This window comes from Schistocerca gregaria, chromosome 5 (assembly GCF_023897955.1).
Source record: "Schistocerca gregaria isolate iqSchGreg1 chromosome 5, iqSchGreg1.2, whole genome shotgun sequence".
Taxonomy (NCBI): Eukaryota; Metazoa; Arthropoda; class Insecta; order Orthoptera; family Acrididae; genus Schistocerca; species Schistocerca gregaria.
In genome coordinates, this window is record NC_064924.1 from 379,688,232 (window position 1) to 379,710,684 (window position 22,453).

General features: G+C 42.8%; 1 protein-coding gene across 2 annotated transcripts in view; it reads left to right on the plus strand.

Moving 5' to 3' along the window:
* LOC126273068 (probable cytochrome P450 6a14) overlaps nt 1-22,453 on the plus strand; it is a 97,511-nt gene that overhangs the window by 46,023 nt on the left and 29,035 nt on the right. For both annotated transcript variants that reach the window (XM_049976473.1, XM_049976474.1), the window contains exons 4-5: nt 11,638-11,809; nt 18,838-19,068. In XM_049976473.1, the coding sequence (XP_049832430.1) occupies nt 11,638-11,809; nt 18,838-19,068 (403 nt within the window). The remainder of the gene's footprint in view (nt 1-11,637; nt 11,810-18,837; nt 19,069-22,453) is intronic.

A 22,453-nucleotide genomic window follows, 5' to 3' on the forward strand; every position in this document is an offset into this window, starting at 1 on the left:
TACCTACAATCCCATGGAAATATGTTGTGACGTGGATGCGATGCAGCTCTTACTGTTTTCCACGACCATTTGTTGTCGTTATACGCAAGCTATTTCCGGACACATGTTCATAGGCCCTTTTTCCCTCCATCTCCAGTCAAGAAAGCGTACCTGTAGTTTGTCGGCTTTATTAATGCTGATCCTGTATACAGACACACTACTGGCCATTAAAATTGCTACACCAAGAAGAAATGCAGATGATAAACGGGTATTGGACAAATATATTATACTAGAACTAACATGTGATTACACTTTCACGCAGATTGGGTGCATAGATCCTGAGAAATCAGTACTCGGAACAACCACCTCTGGCAGTAATAACGGCCTTGATAAGCCTGGGCATTGAGTCAAACAGAGCTTGGATGGCGTGTACAGGTACAGCTGCCCATACAGCTTCAACACAATACCACGGTTAATCAAGAGTAGTGACTGGCGTATTGTGACGAGCCAGTTGCTTGGCCACCATTGGCCAAACGTTTTCAATTGGTGAGAGATCTGGAGAATGTGCTGGCCAGGGCAGCAGTCGAACTTTTTCTGTATCCAGATAGGCCTGTACAGGACCTGCAACATGCGGTAGTGCATTATCCTGCTGAAATGTAGGGTTTCGCAGGGTTCGAATGAAGGGTAGAGCCACGGGTCGTAACACATCTGAAACGTACCGTCCACTGTTCAAGTGCCGTCAATGCGGTGGTGTGTTGGGGCTTATGGGCGCTCAACATCGAGGTCATCAGCGCCCTCCGTCAATGCGAACAAGAGGTGAACGAAACGTGTAACCAATGGCACCCCATACCATAACGTAGGGTGATACGCCAGCATGGCGATGACGAATACACGTTCCAATGTGCGTTCACCGCGATGTTGCCAAATACGGATGCGACCATCATGATGCTGTAAACAGAACCTGGATTCATCTGAAAAATGACGTTTTGCCATTCGTGCACCCAGGTTCGTCGTTGAGTACACCATCGCAGGCGCTCCTGTCTGTGATGCAGCGTCAAGGGTAACCGCAGCCATGGTCTCCGAGCTGATAGTCCATGCTGCTGCAATCGTCGTCGAACTGTTCGTGCAGATGGTTGTTGTCTTGAAAACGTCCCCTTCTGTTGACTCAGGGATCGAGACGTGGCTGCACGACCCATTACAGCCATGCAGATAAGATGCCTGTCATCTCAATCAAGTACTCGTCAGTTTGCCATGGGCTGAGTGGTGCACGCCGCTTGCCAACAGCGCTCGGCAGACCGGATGGTCATCCATCCAAGTGCTAGCCCAACCCGACAGCGCTTAACATCGGTGATCTGACGGGAACGGGTGTTACCAATGCGCCAAGGCCGTTGACAATCCATGGATTTACCTGTCGTAAACACCTTTCAGCAGAATTCGTATGGGTTCGTTTGTGCTTCTCAACGACTCATGGGAATTCATATATTTTGTCAGGTTCAGTATGAGGAAAACCTACCGGAATATGGAACAAGTCACTCTATACACAGTTAACAGAATACTTAAAAAAGATAGGAAACAAGAGTTGCGTTAAATCAAACGCTTAAGTAACATACGTCGAAAGGCTCTAAACTACGACAGGGAAGTCCTGTAAAAAAAGGAAAACAAGTCTTACACAGTATTTATCTACCCAGTTAACCGGTTTTTTGTTTACAAGGCCGACGTGAGACAATAGTATCATGCTCAAAGGCGATAGAGTGCGTGTGAACTACTCAGCAAACCCTTTTTGCTTTCTAAGATTGTGCGTCAGAGTGCTTTCGCACAGTCCCCCAGTGGATACTCGCTTTGAACGGCGATAATTTTGTCTGACGTGAGCATTAGACGGAAACCGGATGATAGTAAAAGTATCGCAGAAACTGCAATGCTTACATTTTCTAGTCGTAATTAAGAAACTGTTCTACGTAATAGCTTTTAAATAACCTGTTAACGTAACACTCTTGACGTGTAGATCTGCTTTCTGAGCGTAAAGCCGTTGGCACACGGACCCTGCTTTCGAAAGTCAACGTTGAGCGTGGCTAGCTCAGCATGCTACTGAACGCTCAGAAACGATGCGACTTCTGCATACGTACGTGTACCTCAACGTGGTATACGCGGTTGCAACGTGCTCCAGCTGGCACGTATATCATTCTGTTTACGAACGAAATTCCTACATTGGCGTAAAATTCCTACATTGCTCGAAAACGCACATTTCCTCCCTTATTCATATGCTAGTCATGATTTCTTTTTTCAAACTGCTGAGGCCATCGGTCTTTAGACAATACAAACACCCAGTCCCCGGGCAGAGAAAATTCCCAACCCGGCCGGGAATCGAACCCGGGACAAATTTACAATAGTTATCCACATAACGTAAGAATTACTTCATCGCCCCCACTTTCTAGTAAAATTCTAACACCATTCTTACTTGATCACTGTTATTATTCATAGCAGAATCTTTACAGCAAGTGAAATACAAAACTTAAAATACGAATGTGCGAAATGTCTTACTACATTTGGTGCAAGCTGTCTTGTAGATTAAGCTAGTGGAACAAACTCACTCCTAAGAAACATCGAATGTTATAGAATATACTTTCATGAAACTGATGTGAAAGTATCAGCACCTTTTCGAAAATGCCATTGTTAACAACAAAATGTTGTTATTCAGTGCAAAGTAAAAACACATTACGTGACACCTTATAAATCTACACCTCTACTTATCACGCATTGATTTGTGACCATACTCCGCATCATACCAAGCTTTAATCGTAGATATGTTATTAACTGACACATAATTATTACAAATTGTACCAGGAAAAACGCGTTTTTTTAAGGATACTCGATGTGTTGTGGCCTTAAAAAGACAAAGTTTCATAAGACGGAACTAACACTATTTTTTTTAACTGTCAATATGATGTCTCCCGTCATTTTATTAAAACCAGTCTTGCAATTATCGACGGATGCTCAGAAATGGCATGAACACGTATGGGCTTCAAATGCAAGCTAAATAATGGTTCAAATGGCTCTGAGCACTATGGGACTTAACATCTATGGTCATCAGTCCCCTAGAATTTACAACTACTTAAACCTAATTAACCTAAGGACATCACACAACACCTCGCTGGGAATCGAACCCGGGAACCAGGGCGTGGGAAGCGAGAACGCTACCGCACGACCACGAGATGCGGGCAAATGCAAGCTAATATCACGTCTTGCGGCTCTGCACTGGAGAGAGATGGCATGTCAGTGACGTAGGTGGCGTTCTTCAATCTCTTTGGTCGACGTTCAAATACACGTCCAGAATATATGAGGTGCTGGATGTTGCTCTGCACGTTCGGAACGACTCTCTAATGTGTGCTTTCCACGCTATAACGTCAGAAACTCGGCACGCTCAACATTCGAATGCATGGTTCGTGTCCCTTTGGCATAAAGACGTGTCTTAGTTAGCCTCTGTTCGCAACAGTCGACGTAGGAGTTGCCTGAAAATACGATTAGAAACAGTTTTAATCCAGATTACAAACAGGTTTCTAGAAATTTGGACTCTTCGACGAAGAACTTGATTAGTTAAATATACAGGCGTTTATTATTTTCCTTAAATATCTACGTATATTAAAATAACATAATGTTAGAACAATATCTCTTACTTCAGCACGTTTAATACATTACTGTAAGAATAGATATCTGTCTTTGTGCGCCTACACATAAACATTTTACAACTGCTGCTGAAATAGGAAGGTTATCAGTCCGCGGGGAAAATCGAGTTCCAACATTGTTACCACTTGACAAAACGGCTTACCACTATCCATAAGGCCTCCAGGGGAAATGAATACCACTGGGTCTTGGTTAGAAACGGGTTTTGCCATGTCTCAACGAGAAGAGAGTACTTGTCAGCCTCGACGAGGAGTGATAACAGCTAGCGGGAAGCACGTCCAGCTACGTAAGCGCCATCCAGTCACATGACGGTAAATCCTCAGGTTGCTTATTTCTGATAAGACCTTATTAAATTTCATTTTTATTATCAGTTCGTCTTGTCTCCCTCTAAAGGTTCTATTTGTCTCTTGTAACCTCTACGTCATCATATAAAATACTAGTCAACACATTAAAAGAGGAATCACATTGCTTTCGAGAGCTTTATATGATGCAGAACTGGTATAAAGCAGTCATGTGACCCTCCACTGATGAAGCAGCGAACGCTGATGAAATCGATGTCGAGCGCCCCACAAACCAACCAACCGAAGCAGTGAAGTAGCGTGCATTCGCCGGTCTGTGGTATTGAATGAGTGCACTAAGATGGATCGATGTGGACGCGGGACAGAAATGCAGGAAGACGCTATCCTGTTGGAACGTGCCCCTGACCTCATCGTGAAAGAAGCTGCCCGATGTGACGGCCTATAAACGCGGACTGGCCATCGAGTCTACTGCACACCAGTTGTAGCCATATACTACGACGTAAGAACAGTGGTGGTAGAGATATCCTAACGGCCACGCCTGGTCTATTATAATCGGTTTCAAATCCGACAGAAGTTTCTGCTTTCAGTGAGTGTAGGTCCATCGCAACCACTTTCCGAACGAACGTTGTGAAGGCAATTGCCCGCAGTGGACAGCTGGAGCTGGGTGCCTCGCAAATGGCCATTGCTCACAGTTCGAGCCCTCAACGGACCGAACAACACAGAAACAGGTCAGTAGCTGACTATACGCGTGTAGTGTAATGTGGCGGTTTCTGTTTTGCCTCTTTTCAACTGAGGCAAGTCGTTGGGTGCACCGACGTCCGAATGTGGCTTTTAGCCCGCAGTGTGTGGATAATGTATTTCAGGCCAGAGGATATATTGTGCTGTTTTAGGGGTGTTCTTTTTACCATGACTTTGGGGCACACTGTAAGTAGGCTGTTTAGGTTTTTATGTTGGTGACTCCATGTAGCGCTCTGTATGAAAATCGCTGACTACACTGTGTGCAGCCTGTGGCTGGTTGGACTCATTGTTGGATTATTCGCTTTTGTAATGTGGGGCTGTTGGATGTGGACAGCCCGTAGTTGGGATTGGGCAGTTGGAGGTGAGCCGCCAGCAGTGGTGGATGTGGGGAGAGAGATGCCAGATTTCTGAGATGTTAATATGAGCGGACGATCTGGACGTGTGTCCGTCAGAAAAGGGAATTTGTCAAAATAAATGTCAAGAATTTATGTATTATGAGGTGGTGGTGGTTAGTGTTTAACGTTCCGTGTATTATAAATTTTGAACACTATTAAGGTAAATAAATTGTCTGTCCTCTATCAAACTCTTTCATTTGCTAACTATATGCCTATCAGTAGTTAGTGTCTTCAGTAGTTAGAATCTTTTATTTAGGTGGCAGTATTGGCGCTAGCTGTATTGCAGCAGTTCGAGTAACGAAGATTTTTGTGAGGTAAGTGATTCATGAAGGGTTTAGGTTATTGTTAGTCAGGGCTATTATTCTGTAGGGATTATTAAAAGTCAGATTGCGTTGCGCTAAAATATTGTGTTTCAGTTTAGAAATGATGAGAATAAAACTGTCTGAGTACGTTCAGTTTTACTCAGCTGTTTCTGTATCAATTAACGTACACGTTTACCAGCACAGTAATTCTCTGCATTCAAAGGGCAAGTTTCAACATTCAGTCAGGAACATAAATCAGGATGTGTATTTTAATATGATTGGTGACCCTGTAAGGCCGCTTCTTTTTCGTCTCCGTCATGGGTGTGTTGTGGACAGAAGAGAGCTACAACGCTCTTCGAAAGGTCTTTGAAACGAAAATCATTCTGATTCTGCGTATCAACAATCCAACAGTTCGTTGGTAGTTTTATGGAGGTGGGTGGCGTTAGATGTCAACGCAGATGCCATGCAATTCGCGTAAATAATGGGCTACTGATTTGCTAGAGCGTGGTTCAAAATGGTTCAAATGGCTCTGAGCACTATGGGAGTTAACATCTATGGTCATCAGTCGCCTAGAAAGTAGAACTACTTAAACCTAACTAACCTAAGGACAACACACAACACCCAGTTTGAGTGTGGTGGCGACCAATATGGATTCTATGGGATTTACATCAGAAGAATTTGGTCACTGAGTCATCAATGTGAGTTCACTATAATTCTCTTTGAATCACTATAGCACAGTCATGTCTCCGAGATACAGAAAATTATACTGCTGAAAGATGACATGGCCGTCGGGGAAGACATCATGCATGAATGGATGCAGGTGGTTCCCGGCTGTCAACGTGTCTTCAATTACTACTACAGGTCCCATTCAAACGCAAGAGAACGTCTCCCATAGCATAATACTGCTCCCACCAGCCTGCGCCGGTCTCGTACTGCCCGTTTAGAACAGCCGTTCACCTCGATGACGGCGTTTATGGAGACGACCATCGACCTTAGGTAGCAAAACTGTGATTCATCAGAAGAGCCGACACGTTTTAGTTAATCGACGGTCGAATCCCGATGGTCCCGTGTCCACTGCAATCGTAATTGACAATGTCGTTGGGTCGATATGTGAACACTTAGAGGTGGTCTGCTGCGAAGCTCCGTGTTCAACAATGTACGCTGAACGGTGTGCTCCGAAACACTTATGCGTGTTTCGGCATTGTGCTCTTTCGGCAGAGATGCCACATATGACCATTTATTCTACTTTAAAGAGCAGACAAGCCTTCGAATCCCACGTTCTGCGAAAAGTCTTGGACATCCAACCATTTAGCGCCTAATGGTAGTTTCATCGTTCTTCTACCTCTTTCCGTAGATGCTCACGACAGTAACACATTATTCGACCAGCTTCGTCGTTTTAGAGATGCTCGTTCACAGGCTCTGCGTAATAATAACTTACCTTTTGCCAAAGTCGCTTATCTCAATGAATTTTCCCATTTGCAGCTCATATCTTAGATAGGGTGATCCCCCATCCGTGTCTGATACCCTTACGTGCTTTTCTTACCGCGTCACGTGCCCGCAGTAACAACCAGGCGGCACCCAGTGTCGTATTGTTGTTTTGGCTGATCAATGTGTTGTCGAACGGTTACATCTCGCCTGCTGAAGGGAGACCGAGCCGCTCGTGTCTGGCCCACAAGACTCGGCTCAGTCACCTCCTCGCACCATGTTTGATGTCCGAACTCAAGATATGTGAATAACTGAGTACGAATGGTCTTCGCTGACACGTCGCCTCACCTCAGCGCACTGCACGAACACAACTTCTCTCTTTCTCCCTGCCTCCCTACCTCTCTCCCTCTTACTCTGTCTCTCTTCATCCTTCTTTTTTCTTTTCTTTCTTCGTTTCTTTCTTTGTCTCTCTTTTCTGGTGCAAAAGTAATGTATCCAAGAATACTTACGTGACACAGTTAATTTCATACAGTTCGTGGAGAGTAATTTGATATTCAGCACAAGCACAGAAAATACTCATTCCAAAGAGAAAATGTATTCTGCTTGTCAGTAACAGGAAATTATATACACTTTAAATAAACATTATCCCTGATGTCAAGGAGACGACTATTTTTATTAAAAAAGCACACGAAGAACATTATAGATTCACAGCTGGGGCTTTTCACACTTTTCACTTCAAGAAAGTATATAGTTACTGTTGAAGAACAGTAGATTAGTGACGCAGTGGTTGCGCCGAATCAATAACACGCCAGCTTTTCTAAAATCAATAGATCTGTTCACTAAATACACTTGCTGCAGGGATACAATACACTACTGGCCATTAAAATTGCTACACCAAGAAGAAATGCAGATGATAAACCGGTATTCATTGGACAAATATATAATACTACAACTTACAGTGATTACATTTTCATGCAATCTGGGTGCATAGATCCTGAGAAATCAGTACCCAGAACAACCACCTCTGCCCGTAATAATGGCCTTGATATGCCTGGGCATTGAGTCAAACAGAGCTTGGATGGCGTGTGCAGGTACAGCTGCCCATGCAGCTTCAACACGATACCACAGTTCATCAAGAATTATGACTGGCGTATTGTGACAAGCCAGTTGCTCAGCCACCATTGAGCAGACGTTTTCAGTTGGTGAGAGATCTGGAGAATGTGCTGACCAGGGCAGCAGACGAACATTTTCTGTATCCAGAAAGGCCTGTACAGGTCCTGCAACATGCGGTCGTGAATTATCCTGCTGAAATGTAGGGTTTCCAGGGTTCGAATGAAGGGTAGAGCCACGGGTCATAACACATCTGAAACGTAGCGTCCACTGTTCAAAGTGCCGTCAATGCGAACAAGAGGTGACTGAGACGTGTAACCAATGGCACCCCATACCATCACCTAGGGTGATACGCCAGTATGGCGATGGCGGATACACGCTTCCAATGTGCGTTCACCGCGATGTCGCCAAATACGGATGCGACCATCATGATGCTGTAAACAGAACCTGGATACATCCGAAAAAATGACATTTTGCCATTCGTGCACCCAGGTTCGTCGTTGAGTACACCATCGCATTCGCTCCTGTCTGTGATGCAGCGTCAAAGGCAACCGCAGCCATGGTCTCCGAGCTGATAGTCCATGCTGCTGCAAACGTCGTCGAACTGTTCGTGCAAATGGTTGTAGTCTTGTAAACGTCCCCATCTCTTGACTCAGGGATCGAGACGTGGCTGCACGACCCATTACAGCCATGCACATAAGATGCCTATCTCAACTGCTAGTGATACGAGGTCGTTGGGATCGAGCACGGCGTTCCGTATTACCCTCCTGAACACACCGATTCCATATTCTGCAAACAGTCATTGGATCTCGACCAGCGCGAGCAGCAATGTCGCGATACGATAAACCGCAGTCGCGATAGGCTACAATCCGACCTTTATCAATGTCGGAAACGTGATGGCACGCGTTTCTCCTCCTTACACGAGGTATCACAACAACGTTTCACCACGCAACGCCGGACAACTGCTGTTTGTGTATGAGAAATCGGTTGGAAACGTTCCTCATGCCAGCACGTTGTAGGTGTTGTCACCGGCACCAATCTTGTGTGAATGCTCTGAAAAGCTAATCATTTGCATATCACAGGCAGCTTCTTCCTGTCGGTTGAATTTCGCATCTGTAGCACGTCATCTTCGTGGTGTAGCAGTTTTAATGGACAGCAGTGTAGTATGTCACGTAACTGCAGCCATCACTGGTAGATCCCTTTCTTGTCCGCAGAACCATTTTAACACGTAATCATCAGTTCCAGTGTCCATTAAAATATGGATATCTACTTCATTTGCAGCGGAAATTGTGTTATTCTTCCAATCTTTGAAACGATCTCCCCCTCCCCCTCCCTCCCTCTCTCTCTCTCTCTCTCTCTCTCTCTCTCTCTCTCTCTCTGTGTGTGTGTGTGTGTGTGTGTGTGTGTGTGTGTGTGTGTGTGTGCGGCGATGACACTGTCCTTGAAATTTCTATGTTAAGGAACAACAAAGAGAGAAGTGACAGAACTGTATGATGGTGTACCCGAAAAAAAAATGTGTTTTGCTTCGATAAAATAATACACTAACTATAATACTTTCGTTTGGCTATAAGACACTATGCCCTAATTATAAGTAAATGATTACATTAATGACTGCATATAGTACCTGCAAAAGTAGTGCACTTTTATCGCACACTACTAAGAATTTCCTGCTTTACATTTATGTCAAGCATATTGACATCACGGAAAGACGGCAAAAAGGAACATAGCAGTTTTATGTTAGAAAGTAATTACAAATGTCTCAGGCGTAAAAGTCTGGCTTTGGTTTTAATCTCTTGTGATTCCTGTTAAAAAATACAAGTGCCTGAATACATCAGTTAGGCTAGTTAGTTACAAATCCATCCTTGCCTAGAATCTTATTGTAACAAAACCAGTAACTGCGGTAATTTAAATCACTTCACAATCCTTTTCATTGACGCTGCCAAACAAAAGAAGTATTAACGATTGTTACGTTCTTTTCTGCCTTCTTATTTGCCTGTGGCTTCTATAAAAGGTTCCAGGAAACCAGCAGTTCTTCCTGGATGTTCATTATTATGTCCTGTAATCTGTGAGCGGAATTCTTTTCCGTCACTAAAGCAACAACAAAGTACTGAGTGTGTAACGATTCAAGCACAGTGTACAAGCTATTCCAATGTGTGCTGACCTGTTTTTTCAAAGAAGATCTCAAAGATAAGAGAGATCACTTTTCTTCATGTGCTGTAGAATGAATTTGGGAGTATTTATTGTTGCGGCAATGTTCGGCATTATTTAACAACAATCTACCTTCATTGAAAGTGTGGCTATCCTCTGTGTTGATACAATGTGCAGCAGTGGTGCAGTGGTGAACAGAACTTCCAGTGAATCATACTCACTTGTGTTTCATTTTTAATATTTGCCTCGATCTTTTTGACGTCCAGGAATTTAGTTGTAAACAAAACATTATTCACCAGAGACCAATCTATGTTTATGTAATAAGCTGTAAGCGTCAAATACTGCATCTGATTATGTGAATCAGCCCATATGTCATCTCTTACTGCTATGTTTTATACTAACTGCCGTAATAACGGAAGGAGTTACTCTGATTCAAATTGCACAACCTGTTCTTTGACATGTCTGCTTATAGTGGAGGGATGCAGCATGACATCTGAAACGCTGACTTGTCCATAATGTGCTCCTAGACCTTTATGGCCCAGTTTTTTGAAACAGTCACCAGGGACAGTATTAAAAATTCTCACATCTTTTGCACACATTGCAACACATTTTACTGTTATACTATTTCTTACATCTGCTGGTATCCCTGAATGATTTGTCAGTGTGAGACTTCTTACAACTGTGTTTATTTAAATAAGTCATTAATGACTCGAAACACAATGAAATGAAGCAATTTATGCTCTCTTTGCTCTATTCTGGTAACCACATGTCTAAGAATTTTCCTCTATGATATTAGTTCGCAATTTTTTAAAATTTAGCTTATCTCTTATATTTTCCCCTCACATATTCTGCCCACAGCCGCTTTCCTGGTTTCGTGAAGCTGAAGGTTACTCCGGCTGTGGTGAGGATGAAATATGTAACAACAGCATTGTGTAGAACCCGTTGCCGGCGGTGTGGAAGGCGTAGTATACCGTTAGCAGAGCCTGTTCTGTTGATGGTGCAAATGGAGCGGTCTACTTCCTGTCGAATCTCTGGAACAGTTCTGAAGCTAATGCCACCGTCAGTGCACAGTATTACTGATCGTGTTTGGAGCATCACCTGCGATCAGCTTTGCAAAAGAAGCGGCGACAGTTTCTGCACAACCCACTCATCATTTTGCTCATTTCGCGGGCGCATACAGTTCAAGCTGTGGGTGCTCTGTTCGGTCGATGGGACTGGGCAGTACTGTACCATCCACCATACTCCCCGGACATAAGTCCTTGTGACTTTGATTTGATGACTTCAGTATGTGAAGTATGATTTATAGCTGGTTTGCATTGAAAGTACTTTCATGATTCGTTCCAAGCGTACCATAATTCTACAGATCTAATATATCGTCTAGATTCTGTTCGTTGTTTATCATTCCTGGTGTAATACGAAATTATGCTGCTCAATATTTTCCACTGTCTGACAATGGTGATTTAGGTAACAGTTTCTGTTCCTGCATTTTGTAGTAGTTTTTGTAGTTGCTATGAAAGTTGAAATTGTCTCAAAAAACCATATAGATCTTATTTTTAATTGCAGATCCGTTCGGTGCCTGCTGATGTGGACAATTACTTCACGAGTTTAGTGAAGAACACGATGCACGATCGAGATACTCACGGGACGTCGAGGGCAGATTTCATACATTTACTCATGCAACTGCGAGGCAACGAATCTGCCAACGAAAAATGCAGCCAGAAGCAATCTGATACAAGTATGTCCCTCTGAATTTCCCTGTGTGTTATATGATTACGTTGCAGCACATAATCTTGAAATAGTATGCTTTCATTTGTCTAAAGTAGGAGGTGATTTTACGTTATATGATTTTACAAACCATTTCATGAGGCAGTTACAGACACAAAATAACAAGAAAGATGCAAACAATGACCAATGTGTATTTGAGACGTGTAATTATATTGATTTTTTCCTCTGTTTCCAGTAAGGAATCCGTCCCTGCAATTTGTCGGTTATAGTAATGTTCACCATCTATAGTTTTCATAGTTGTAGTACTGAACTGCTGTACTCCAAGTGGAAACGAATTGCAAGTAATTCCTAATCAGAATCAGTCAAGTGGCACAGTCTAGCGTGATCCATCCAGAACACACACTAAAAATCAGTGTAAAAGTTGTTTATGCAAATGTATCTCGGACCGGGGAGCACAGGGAAGGGAACCACCTCGCCACTTGCCGCAAGTGATTTAGGAAAACAATAGAAAAGCTAACAAAAAAAATGGTTCAAATGGCTCTGAGCACTATGGGACTCAACTGCTGTGGTCATCAGTCCCTAGAACTTAGAACTACTTAAACCTAACTAACCTAAGGACATCACACACATCCATGCCCGAGGCAGGATTCGAACCTGCGACCGTAGCAGTCGCACGGATCCGGACTGCGCGCCTAGAACCGCGAGACCACCGCGGCCGGCAGAAAAGCTAACTCACAATTTTTTCCCGAGGTCTGCAATTTGTTGAAATTGTCGCAATGAAGGAAATGTGATACAGAGAAAACTATAAACGAGTATTCCTTCATTTACTAATCAATTTTTTCGCGTTCCAACATTAACCATCATCAAAATATGTATATATAAATGCATACATATGTAATACAAATGTATGGAGGCACTAAAGACTAGCATATAGCAAGCAATGTGCGTCAAGACACATGTAGCAAAATGTATCTATACAGCACATGAAGACTAGAAACATCCATATTCCACAAAAGAATACCTACCCTGGCTCAGATAAAAACCAGAGGAGTACATTATTACGTGACTGACTTTCAACGAATATGAACAGACTGGCAGAATGCTGATTGTGAGTACAGGGAGGTACAGTTGCATGGTCACTATGTGGTGCCACAATACATTCATGCTAACAACCGGCCGCACCCGAGAACAACACATTTAACTATTTAAAACTACAAAGGTGGCAACTATTTATTTACAGCTCGTACAAAATAGATACGTGTTTCAAAGTTTTACTGACCTTCAAAGTAGTCACTAGCATTGTGTATAATCCGTTGCCAGCTATGTGGAAGTCGTAGGATACTCTTAGCAGTGCCAGTTGTCCGACGAATTTGTAGCAGTTCTGAAGCGAATGCAGTTGACCGGCTTTGCGTGGTGAAACGTTGATATGATGCCTCGTGTAAGGAGGAGAAATGCATACCATCACGTTTCAGACTTTGATAAAGGTCGGATTGTAGCCTATCGCGAATGCGGTTTATGGTATCGCGACATTTCTGCTCGCGTTGGTCGAGATCCCATGACTGTTAGAAGAATATGGAATCGGTGGGTTCAGGAGGGTAATACGGAACGCCGTGCTGGATCCCAACGGCCTTGTATCACTAGCAGTCGAGATGACAGTCATCTTATCTGCATGTCTGTAACGGATCGTCTCGATCCCAGAGTCAACAGATGGGGACGTTTACAAGACAACAACCATCTGCACGAACAGTTCGACAACGTTTGCAGCAGCATGGACTATCAGCTCGGAGACCATGGCTGCGGTTACCCTTGACGCTGCATCACAGACAGGAGCGCCTGCAATGGAGTACTCAACGACGAACCTGGGTGAACGAATGCCAAAACGTCATTTTTTCGGATGAATCCAGGTTCTGTTTACAGCATCATGATAGTCGCATCCGTGAACGCACATTGGAAGCATGTATTCGTCATCGCCACACTGGCGTATCACCAGTCGTGATGATGTGGGGTGCCATTGGTAACACGTCTCGGTCATCTCTTGTTCTCATTGACGGCACTTTGAACAGCGGACGTTACATTTCAGATGTGGTACGACCCGTGGCTTTGCATTCGATCCCTGCGAAACCCTACATTTCAGCAGAACAATGCACCACTGCACGTTGCAGGTCCTGTACGGGCCTTTCTGGATACAGAAAATGCTCGACTGCTGCCCTGGCCAGCACATTCTCCGGATCTCTCACCAATTGAAAACGTCTGGTCAATGGTGGCCGAGCAACTGGCTTGTCACAATACGCCAGTCACTACTCTTGATGAACTGTGGTATCGTGTTGAAGCTGCATGGGCAGCTGTACCTGTACACGCCATCCAAGCTCTGTTTGACTCAATGCTCAGGCGTATCAAGGCCATTATTACGGCCAGAGGTGGTTGTTCTGGGTACTGATTTCTCCGCACCTGTACACACAAACTGCGTGAAAATGTAATCACATTCAGTTTTAGTATAATATATTTGTCCAATGAATACCCGTTCATCATCTGAATTTCTTCTTGGTGTAGCAATTTTAATGGCTAGTAGTGTACATTACGAGTGTAACAAGCATGCGTTTCTTGACGGTGGTGGATGACCATTGCTGCGAAAGTATCTAGTTTATCATAAGGTTCAGGGTAGACTAGATACCTATTGTAAATTTTTTGCGATACACCTATCAGAAAACGTAGACGTATGTTCAGAAAAAAACAGAACACCTTGAACGACTAGAAATAGGACGTTTATCATCACAGCACATGTACATTAGTATGTCCTGCAGAAATTGTTGGTATTTGAACAACGTCAGCTCGCGGGTTCAAGATCAACACCGGTATCGCGGCGCAACACCACCTACAAGTAAAATGTGCCTGCAGCTCTCGTTGTATCTATAAACCGAAGATAATGGGTCAGTGTGACTTGAGCAGACGTGCTAGATGCCCCATAGACGTATGCGCGGACTGTACCATCAGATCAGTGAGCTTGAAAGAGGGTGCATTATTGGCATGAGAGAATGTGATGCATCCAACCGGGAAATAGCTGCTCGTGTGGGTCAAGGCGTTTCGGCAGTGCAACGGGTGCGTGCAGAATGGTTCAAGGAAGGCCGTAGAACATGTCGAGATGGGCCAGGTCGCACCACCCAGACCACCCCTGAAGAAGATCGACACCTCATCCGAATGGCATTGCAGGACAGATATGCGCCCTCCTCGTCTCTGGCGCAACAGTGGAGCAGTGTAACACATCGTACACTATCAGAGACGACAGTCCGTTGCCATTTATTACGGCATGGGTTACGTGCGCGTGGTCCACTTTTCCGCCTACCTTTGACGAATGAGCAGAAAGATCCTAGACGGCAGTTGTTTATGGACAAGAATGGCATCACATAGTGTTTTCAAATGAATCTAGGTGCTGTTTGTTTGAAAATGGTAGCCGCATCTTGGTTCACCAAGAAGAGGGTTAGCGACATCACAGTGACTGCATTTGCACAAGACATAGAGCGCCAGCTCAAGGCCTTATGATGCGGGGTGCTACTGGCTACAACCAAAAATCACAGCTAGTGCGTGTGTAGGGTATTGTGACCAATGTGACCTACGTGAATAACATCCTGTGATCCATGGCCATACCCTTTAGGCAGAACACCCGAGACGCCTTTTTTTCAGCAAGACAATCCACCACAACATCTTTCTACACGAACACATACCTTCTTGGTATCACGGGATGTCAGCTTTTTGCCCTCTCCCGCCACATCACAAGACTTGTCGCCAATCGAAAATGTGTGGGATATGGTGAAAGAAGGGCGCAGCACTGTGACCCAGTGCCAGCTACTACGGATGAACTTTGGAACCAGGTGAATGCGGTATGTGTAGCTATACCATTGGACACTATTCGCGCTTAAACGCATCGATGCCTTCACGCATGGAACAAGTTATTAGGGTCCATGGCAGAACCTGTGTCTACTGGGCAACGGAACACAAGCTGAACCGAGGTGACTGAAATGCTAATCATTTCTACGGAACATTCTAATGTTCATGTCCTGTGAATATAAATGTCTTATCTCTAGTCGTTCAAGGTATTACGTTTTTTTTCTGAACATGAGTGCAATTTATGAGCAATTACTTGATCTTGTGGACGACTCATGGTCATAGCTCATAGACGGGTTGCAAGGAAAATGCCCCTTAACAACAACAGAAATTGTCTCTACAAAGTCTATCGGTCAAATACTGAGCTACCTTATGTTATAGATAGGATAGCAAAAGGCAAATGGGTGTGACGTTTCAGGTTTAAAAAATAATGCTGTCTAGCTCGTGACGAAAATAGGACGCAATCATACCAAAGAGAAAATTGTCAATCTAACGAACATACTGAGAAAGTAACGAAGAGACGAAGGACATGGAAACGAAGCCACAGTTGATAAGGCAGTCTGTACACTGAGCAAGCAGTAAAGGGAACGAAGGCGAAATTTGTAAAAAAAAATTAAAGTTCAGGGAGCAGAAATAAAAACTTGAGGTTTGCTGATGACGTTGTAACTTTATCAGAGACAGCAAATAACTTTGAAGCCAAGTTGAACGGAATGGATAGCGTCTTGATAAGAGGTTGTAAGAAGATCATCAGCGACAGCAACACATGGGAACTGGAATATAGTCGAATTAAATCAGGAGATGCTGAGGGAAATAGATGAGGAAATAACATTAAAAGTAGAAGTCGAGTATTGCTATTTCGGCACCAAGATAAGTGATTATGGTCGAAGTGGAGAGGATAGAAAATGCGGACTGTCTATACAAGAAAGGATTTCTGTAAAAGAGGAAATTTTTTAAGTTACGTATTGAAAACACATGAAGTCAAGATCACTCATATATTCTTTATTTGGATTGGTTACTAGTTACGGCTAACAATCTAACCATTTTCAGATCTAAGATGTACAACAGATTTTCTATTACGTTAGCAACGTTTAACAGCTTACAGAACAGCATGTAATATTGTCGCAGGGTTCAAGATATAAACACGAATTAATTACAGAATACGTTCCATGAACCAGTCTTGATTATTGTTGGTATCTTTACGGCTCCACACATCGTTATAACTTCCTTTTAAAATGACAACATCCACACATGACATAATTTAAAACAGCTTTTCATCGTTTGTGGCCAGTGTTACATCTTCGTACCCGCCACAGTCAGTATTTACATCATTTCGTAACATAAATAATCACATATATGTTGCTGTAACGTGGTACATGTGAATACTATGGCAGTTGACGATCATTTCAACGTTCAAGAAACCCAACATTAGGCACATACATTGTATACAGATGTGTGGTCGGTACTGTGGCGAAATGAGGACTAACAGCCATTAGGTTTTAACACGTTGCTTGAGGCGAAGATCGACAGGCTATACAACTTACATGAAATCTACATGTTTTAATAATAATTTAAGGTACATGATGTAAATTTAATTAAAATCAAGTAGCTGACAATACAGCTCGTCTTATAGTAAAACCAACAGGACTTCGATAATAGCTGGCATGATAGGAATCCGCTGACGTTATAAAAACCAAGCGATGCCATTTTGTGCAGTACTTTATCGGGTTGATTCGTTTAAGGGGTTGCCGGCCTTAGCTATCGTCTCAAAATATTTTTATTTTTAATACGTGTCTGCACAACGAACGAAATTATAAGGAAAATCACCTACTCGCAACCTTACGGACCACAATTGAGGTCGAACTAACGATAAACAGTTTTTTCATCATTGTGGAGATAACAACAGGTCATACAGTCAGTAGACTGACATAAAATTATGCAATGGACACAATGAAAGAACGGCATTTTTCAAAACACGTTGCACTGTGTGTCTTGGTGACAGATCATGACTTAAGGAGCTTCACTCATATGCAACAATACGAATCATAACGGAGGTTGACACAACGCTTGGCAATTTTTATGTCGAAGCGACAGTACTAGGTAACAACAACAGATATCATTTATTAAAATGATAACGGACAAATGAATGAAAATGTAGGAAATATATAAACAATAAGATATTATAAAAGAAAAATGATAAAGACTGCATTTATCTCTGTGGCTAGATGCTCACCAAGATCATACGTAATAAGTGCAATACTTAGGTTCCTAGAATTGATCGTAGTCTTACACATTCGATGTCCCATTGCTCGATATCCACCGACAGAAATATTTATTTTTGTAGCTAACTTTTTGCCACACTCGGCCACCTCATTAGCATTTCTACTCTTAGAAAACTCTTACATAATCGGGCTTAATGAAATTTCTCGAATGCATCGGTGAGATTTAGTCATAGTAGGAGGTAGCGTTGCCCGAAGCCTAAGTTCAAATCGATGGTTCAAGCATGTGTGAAAGGAGGAAAGGTAGAGAGCAAGGAGTTAGGTTTCACAAGAGCGTCCAAATCAGCGCTTGTTCAGTATTACTACACCGAAACGAACTACCTTGAGCAATCACATATAAACGAAAGGAAAACGCATTCCATATTCATTAATAATCTATTAAAGCGACAAAATAGTTTCAATTTTTGTACAGATCCTATGGGACTCGTCTGTTTTGCTTGTGATGATACTGTGTAAGTTAAAGCCGTAGTTCCGGCGGTGCTCCAACAGTCCTGCAGGAACCATGGATTCTCTGTTTAATAAATACATGGCTGGTACGGAACGCAGAGTAGAGAAGTTGATTTATTGTGACAGTCATTACGGGCGAAATATCCTCTTCGTTGTTACTACTTCTTTTTAAGCTTGTACGTACAGGTTTGCAAGAAGTTAAGAAGTCCTGTTATGTGAAGTACTGAGCTGAAAGTGCAGAAAATTACAGCATTTAAGCTGCATTGATGAATAAGAAGCTAATGATAACGAATTAATAACGCTAACAGTCTTTAATATTCAATGCTAAGTGGTTTGTGCTTTCGTCTAAGGTAGTTTCACTCTGTCAGATCCTCTGCAGATGAAAAGAAGAATATCATTTCTCATGTTATGCCACTTTATCTGTACATATTTGCAGAGGACGTGAAACTGGGCCTGGGACAGCTTGCAGCGCAATGCGTCGTGTTTTTCGTGGCGGGCTTTGAGACGTCAGCAACAACTATGGGATTTGCGCTGCACGAACTGGCCTGGAACCAGGACATCCAGAGGAAGCTGCAGCAGGAGGTGGACGACACACTGAAGGAGTCTGACGGACAGCTGACATACGACGGCGTCATGAGCATGACGTATCTTGACAAAGTTATTTCAGGTAAGGCGAAATGTTCCTGAGCAGTCCACTTTCTGCCCCTCGAGATTCCACTTACATGTGAGGTGACTGTTTTCAATCATGTACGGAGCCTTGCCAATGAATAATGTAAGTGACCATGCGAAATTTTACCTTTGTGTTAGGTAAATCAAATTCGAAATTGGTTTTCCTGCCCAGGTTGTGCTGTAGTGTATTACGAAGCAGCCATAAGGTATCTACAAACTAACATCCAAGCTACCTGAGCGCAGTTTTCCAACTGGTTCAAAAGTAAAGTCGTGCTCAGAAGTATCCAAACGACGTGAATTACATTTCGCCTGATTCGCATGCAACCCCCATAACGCAGCTGTCTAGCAGGTCCTCTAATCGCTCCTTAGTACAGTCGTTTGACAATTGAAAATGGTTCCAAAAAGTCACCACTAGAAAACACAGCTCTGTATCGCAACAACTCAAGATGTACAGTAATACCACGATACTAAAAATATCAGGGAACACCATATCACAGATAAGACTGTCATTAAGGCTTGTAAGCTAACATGTTTTACAATAAATGACATACCTGAAATGTTACCACTCTCATTATTACGTCAGATAGCCAATTCACCTAGTACATTTGTCGTATTCATGATTTCCTCTTCAAAGTAACATACCGTACTTATTATGAACTTCAAATGACGCGACGAACCGTCTCGTCCTGCATATGGATTCAAACCCATGTCATGCAGACTAAGCAAAGATTCATACAGAGAGTGATATTCCTCGATTTTAGACAATATCAGTTAGCATATATCAACGTAAACAAGTAAAATTCATGCCATGAATTTTATTTTATTTGTTCTTCATTTTTTCGCCGTATTTAAGTATTAAATTTTTTCTCCTATAAGGCTGATTTATAACTTCACTAACCAATCTTTGGGTTGTGAAGTTATGCAACTACTACCTCTGAACTAAAAGCACTAGAAGTGGTTCAAGCTATAGTTTACTTAATCACTCTCCGTGTAGTTAAGTGCTAGCTCAGGGTTAGTTTACGTAGACTGGAGTTATCGTAGGAGTCCTCTCGGTCCGCTTGAACTGTGGCCAGTATACACACGTTCTAGGGATCATGTGTGTTTGGAGAGCTATCGACAAAACTACGTATCGTTTCTCTATCTTACTGGGGCCTAAAAGTTCGTCGACACGTGATCATTGCTAAATCTGAGCTGAGCTATGTTCAGAGTAGTCTCAGTGATCAAAAATATCAGAGCTCAGGATCAAAGTTTTCAGCTCGCAGGCCGATCACTTGACAGGAGGGAACTCATATCAGTACAGTCAATTGACAGTCAGGTAGTTTTGTGTTATCTGCATAAACTATAGTATAGTGGATAACACTAAATTCTCTGCAGGAACTATTTATGAACACCCCACCCATACTGTGACCCCTAATGTGACACATCAACATTGCGTGCATAAACAATTGGATAAGACACTGAGATCTTCACTAATAGAATTCCTCGAGTAAGTAGTAGCGCGACGTCTGTGCCTGTTCTGCCGAAAGTATTTTCTTTTCCTATCTTAGCTATCCATTGGGTACTTAGAATTTTTAGTAGTATACCATCTCCAGCATATTCAGTTTTATCTTCCAGTTTTCCGACTGTGCAGTATTGACCCTTGTGTCCGACTGCTATGAAGTTGCAATCACGTTTGAAAGAGTCAAGGTTCTATCGCTTTTTTTACCGGTTTCCCCAAACTTATTTCAGCAAAATTTGTCGGTTGATACTTCCAAACATCACGTCGAATCGGAGTTCCTGCTCCTTCTCCAACGACCTCGACACCTACTAGGCGTCCCTAACAACTACATCTACACTATAAAATAACCAAATATGCAGCAACCAGTGGCAAAATCATGTTTTATTTATTCACTTTTGCTGATCGATTTCAACTGATTTGCAAAAGTGAATAAATAAAACGCGATTTTGCGACTGGTTGCTGCATATTTGGTTATTTCACGGTTTACAGTCGCTGCACGACTTGGGAACCACATGGAACCCACCATTCACATCTAAACTATACTCCGCAAGCCACCTAATGGTGTGTAGCGGAGGGTACTTTCGGTCTACTATCTGATCCCTCCAACCCTGTTCCGCTCGCGAATAGTGAGTGGGAAGAATGATTGTCGGTGAGCCTCTGTATTCGCTCTAATTTCTCAAATTTTCTCCTCGTGGTCAATACGCGAGATGTATGTGGGGGGAAGTAATATGTTGTCTGACTTCTCCTGAAAAGTACTGCCCTGAAATTTTAGTAGTAAATGTCTCCGTGATGCACAACGCCTCTCTTGTAATATCTGCCAGTAGTTTGTTTAGCATCTCCGTAACGCTCTCTCGCCAGCTAAACTATCCCGTGACGAAACGCGCCGCTCTTCCTAGGATCTTCTGTACCCCATCTATCAGTCCTACATGATAGGAATCCCAGATAAATGAACAATACTCAAGAATCGAGCGAACAAGTGCCTTATAAGCCACTTGTTTCGTTGATGAGTTACATTTCCTTAAGATTCTTTCGATGAATCTGAGCCTCGTGTCTGCTTTTCGCATTATGTGTATTATGTGGTCATTCCACTTAAGGTCGCTTTGGATAGTTAAGCCTATATTTTTTACGGCAGACGCTGTCTCCACCTGTTTGTCATCATTAGTGTAGTTGTACAATAGTGGATTTCTTTTCCTATGTTTGCGCAATATGTTACATTTATTTACGTTCAGGGTCAACTGCCGGAGCCTGCACCATTCATCAATTCTCTCAGGTCGTTCTGCAAATTCTTACTATCTTCTGGCGTTGCTTCTTTCACATAAATAACTGCATCATCTGCGAACAGCCTTAAAGAGCATCCGACGCTTTCTACTAGAGCATTTATATATATTGTAAACAGCAACGGTTCTATCACACTTCCCTATTGTACCCTATTGTAGCTATACATCTGTCGATTTAGTTTCGTTAAGAGCGACCTGCTGAGTTCTGTCTGCAAGAAAGTCTTGAATCCAATCGCAGGTGTGCTCAGATACTCCGTAAGCTTGTATTTTTTTCATTAAACGGCGAAGCGGGATGGTGTCAAATGCCTTACTGAAATCAAATGCCTTGCCCCTGCGCTGTGGACCTCCTGGAGGAACAGAGCGAGCTGAGTTTCTCAGTATCTCTGCTTGCGGAATCCACGTTGATTCTTGCAGAGGAGATGTTCATTTTTCAAGAACGTCATAATTCTTGAAACATGTTCCATATTTATACAACAGACTGACGTCAGCGATGTAGGTCTATGATTGTGTGAATCTGTCTTACGGGCTTTCTTAAAAACGGGAATGACCTGCGCTTTTTTTCAGTCGTTACGTACCTTGCCTTCCTCAAGCCATCTACGATAAATTAC